This window comes from Pseudomyrmex gracilis, unplaced genomic scaffold (genome assembly GCF_002006095.1).
Source record: "Pseudomyrmex gracilis isolate BER0280 unplaced genomic scaffold, ASM200609v1 scaffold_133, whole genome shotgun sequence".
Taxonomy (NCBI): domain Eukaryota; kingdom Metazoa; phylum Arthropoda; class Insecta; order Hymenoptera; family Formicidae; genus Pseudomyrmex; species Pseudomyrmex gracilis.
The window spans coordinates 102,967-105,374 of NW_018020717.1; the positions used below are offsets into that span (position 1 = coordinate 102,967).

General features: G+C 42.9%; 1 protein-coding gene across 1 annotated transcript in view; it reads left to right on the top strand.

Moving 5' to 3' along the window:
* The window catches only part of LOC109856763 (apoptosis-resistant E3 ubiquitin protein ligase 1), an 87,334-nt gene that overhangs the window by 36,549 nt on the left and 48,377 nt on the right, over window positions 1–2,408 (top strand). The window contains exon 2 of the mRNA XM_020432394.1: window positions 1,241–1,434. Within this exon, the coding sequence (XP_020287983.1) occupies window positions 1,241–1,434 (194 nt within the window). The remainder of the gene's footprint in view (window positions 1–1,240; window positions 1,435–2,408) is intronic.

The following is a 2,408-nucleotide window of genomic DNA, read 5'->3' on the forward strand; positions in this document are numbered from 1 at the left end:
ATGTGGTAACAATCGAAATATCGAGAGAATCGATTGATATTATTTACACACGTTTTTTCTGATGGGATTTGTTTAATATTGCGAGAATTAAAATCAACACACGTGGGAGATTAAAAAAAATGCGATACCGCGCTTGTGTTTTTGTTCGCAATTGTTATTATTATTTATGTCACGACGAAACGATGCTTGCCGGCTGCAGATACGGTAGACGAGAATATTGTTGTCTATACAATAATACGTCTTAGGCTAATATTACATTTGTCTTACGACAACAATTTTAATTATGTTGATTGCTTATCAGATAGAATTTTATAAAGAACTCTATTTGTGGTAGCCAATCACAATATATTTAAAATCTCTGTCGCACGACAATTGTAATACCACAGCCTTATGCATCGAGCGACATCTCGAGATCGCGTCTCTAATAACAATCTAACATCCAGATTCGTCGGTAAAATAACACGCGCAAAATTAAAACAAATTACTTTACTTGGAAATCGCAATAGTGTTCGTTACTTTCATACGTACCGATAGTTTCCATGTAAAAATACAGTCGACACAATTCTTGTACATTTGGTTATACAAACGGAGATCTCTCTGAACAAAAGTAAATAATTAAAAGAACGAGACAATTAAAAGCAGAAGTAAACAAAATTGTGACAAAATCGCGTACGTACGTACTCGGTACACATTCGCATGATTCGACGTTGCGAAACTCCCTAGTGGAAAAGTCTCATCATCCCTCCACCTGTCGCTCCATCTGCAGTTCTCTACGACGAACGTTTCGCGCTGTACGCGCGCGTTGTTGTTCCGGCGGTGAAGCTGCGCGCGAGAGAACGGGAGAGAGACACGGTCGTGTTTTAATCGTAGGACTCGCGTGTGAAAGGCGGGGCGCGGACGGACGGCCTTCGGCAAAGATGTGGTAAGTCGATTTTTTTGTCGCGGCGCCGGTGCCTCAATCGGCAGACGATCAGCTGATCGCTCGACCGGCGTCCAGGCGCTTGTGTTTACAAACACAAGCGTAGGCGTACATAACCTTCAAATTACGAAGACGCGGTCGATTTGTGTGTTGAAATTTTTTGACACAAGCACGCGACGCGTTTTGATTGTCCGCTTTCTCGTGTTCGGTGTGAGATAATCATCGTTAATTAATCTCGCGCTGACGATGACGAGAATTTCGCGAAGACCCATCGACCGATCAAACCTTGTTTCGTTACAACGACGTTTTCTCCCGTTGCAGATGCACCCGACGGGCAATGGCACGATGGTCGACGGTGCTGTCCGGGGCGTTCTTGGCTCTTTCCATGGTCCTCTCCCTGGGAAAGCTGTTGATGCTTGCCGCGGGGACCGGAAGCAATGGGGACCTCACGGAAGCGGAACAGTGGCTTACAGAGATCGGCCTCGCGCAGTATCGCTCCTTGTTTAGAAAGAAAGGTAAGATATATATATATACATATATATATATGCGTACTCTGTTATCGCTGTCATTATCAGATTGTTGATAACGATTTCGTCGCGATGTTTTAATTGGCAAAATGCAATTACGCGGCACTCGCGCGCGTTGAGACTCTGCGAGTCTTCAACGTTGTCGGAAAAAAATCTCTGGGAATTTAATTTAATTAATAATAGACTTAATTATTGCACGACTAATTGTCGCGTCTTATTTAACGCACGAAGTAAGCGCTGAATTGTTGGCGCGGACAGTAGAAGAGATTTTGGCTGTTAATTAACTCAGCTTTTATCTATTACAAAATCATGGTTGGTATATTCAAGCAATAAGACGATAATTCCTTTTGAGAGATGTTTATCAAACTTCTGTACCCTAATACGGAGCAAAAGTCTGTAACAAATCCGCACGCGTAACGTCTCGAAATAGAAACGAAACATCGCAGCATAGGCCGTGTTGCGCAGTAATTCGCAACCGAGTTGTCTAATGAAAACCGGCGCGTTAGCACGTCGAGCACGTCTCTGTGTGTCGTCACGTTCGACATAAATTAATAAAATTTATTAGCGATTCTCCATCGAACGCGCAAACCTAACCGCCGCACTCGCGTGATCGCCCCACTAGATCGCGACGTAGTTTTTTACGCAAATTTTCGCAGTGGAAAAACGCAACGAATAAAAATTCAAAATTCTCAAAAAAAAAAACGTTTCTTCTCACGCGCGTTTCTCGCGCGCGCGGCAACAAGAAGATTGCATTATGCATTATTACAGATATATTATTGCGGAGAATGATACATCGTGTAATTCAAGTTGAGAGAGAGAGAGGAACCGCCACGTAATTCTCATGGCAATATGCCACGCGCGTCGCCTACATTAATCAAGCAACGTGCGCGATCTCTCCATTAGCATCTGATATGGTAAATGCGCTGTCATCTTTGAAATGAATTTCTTTTTTTTTTTTTTTT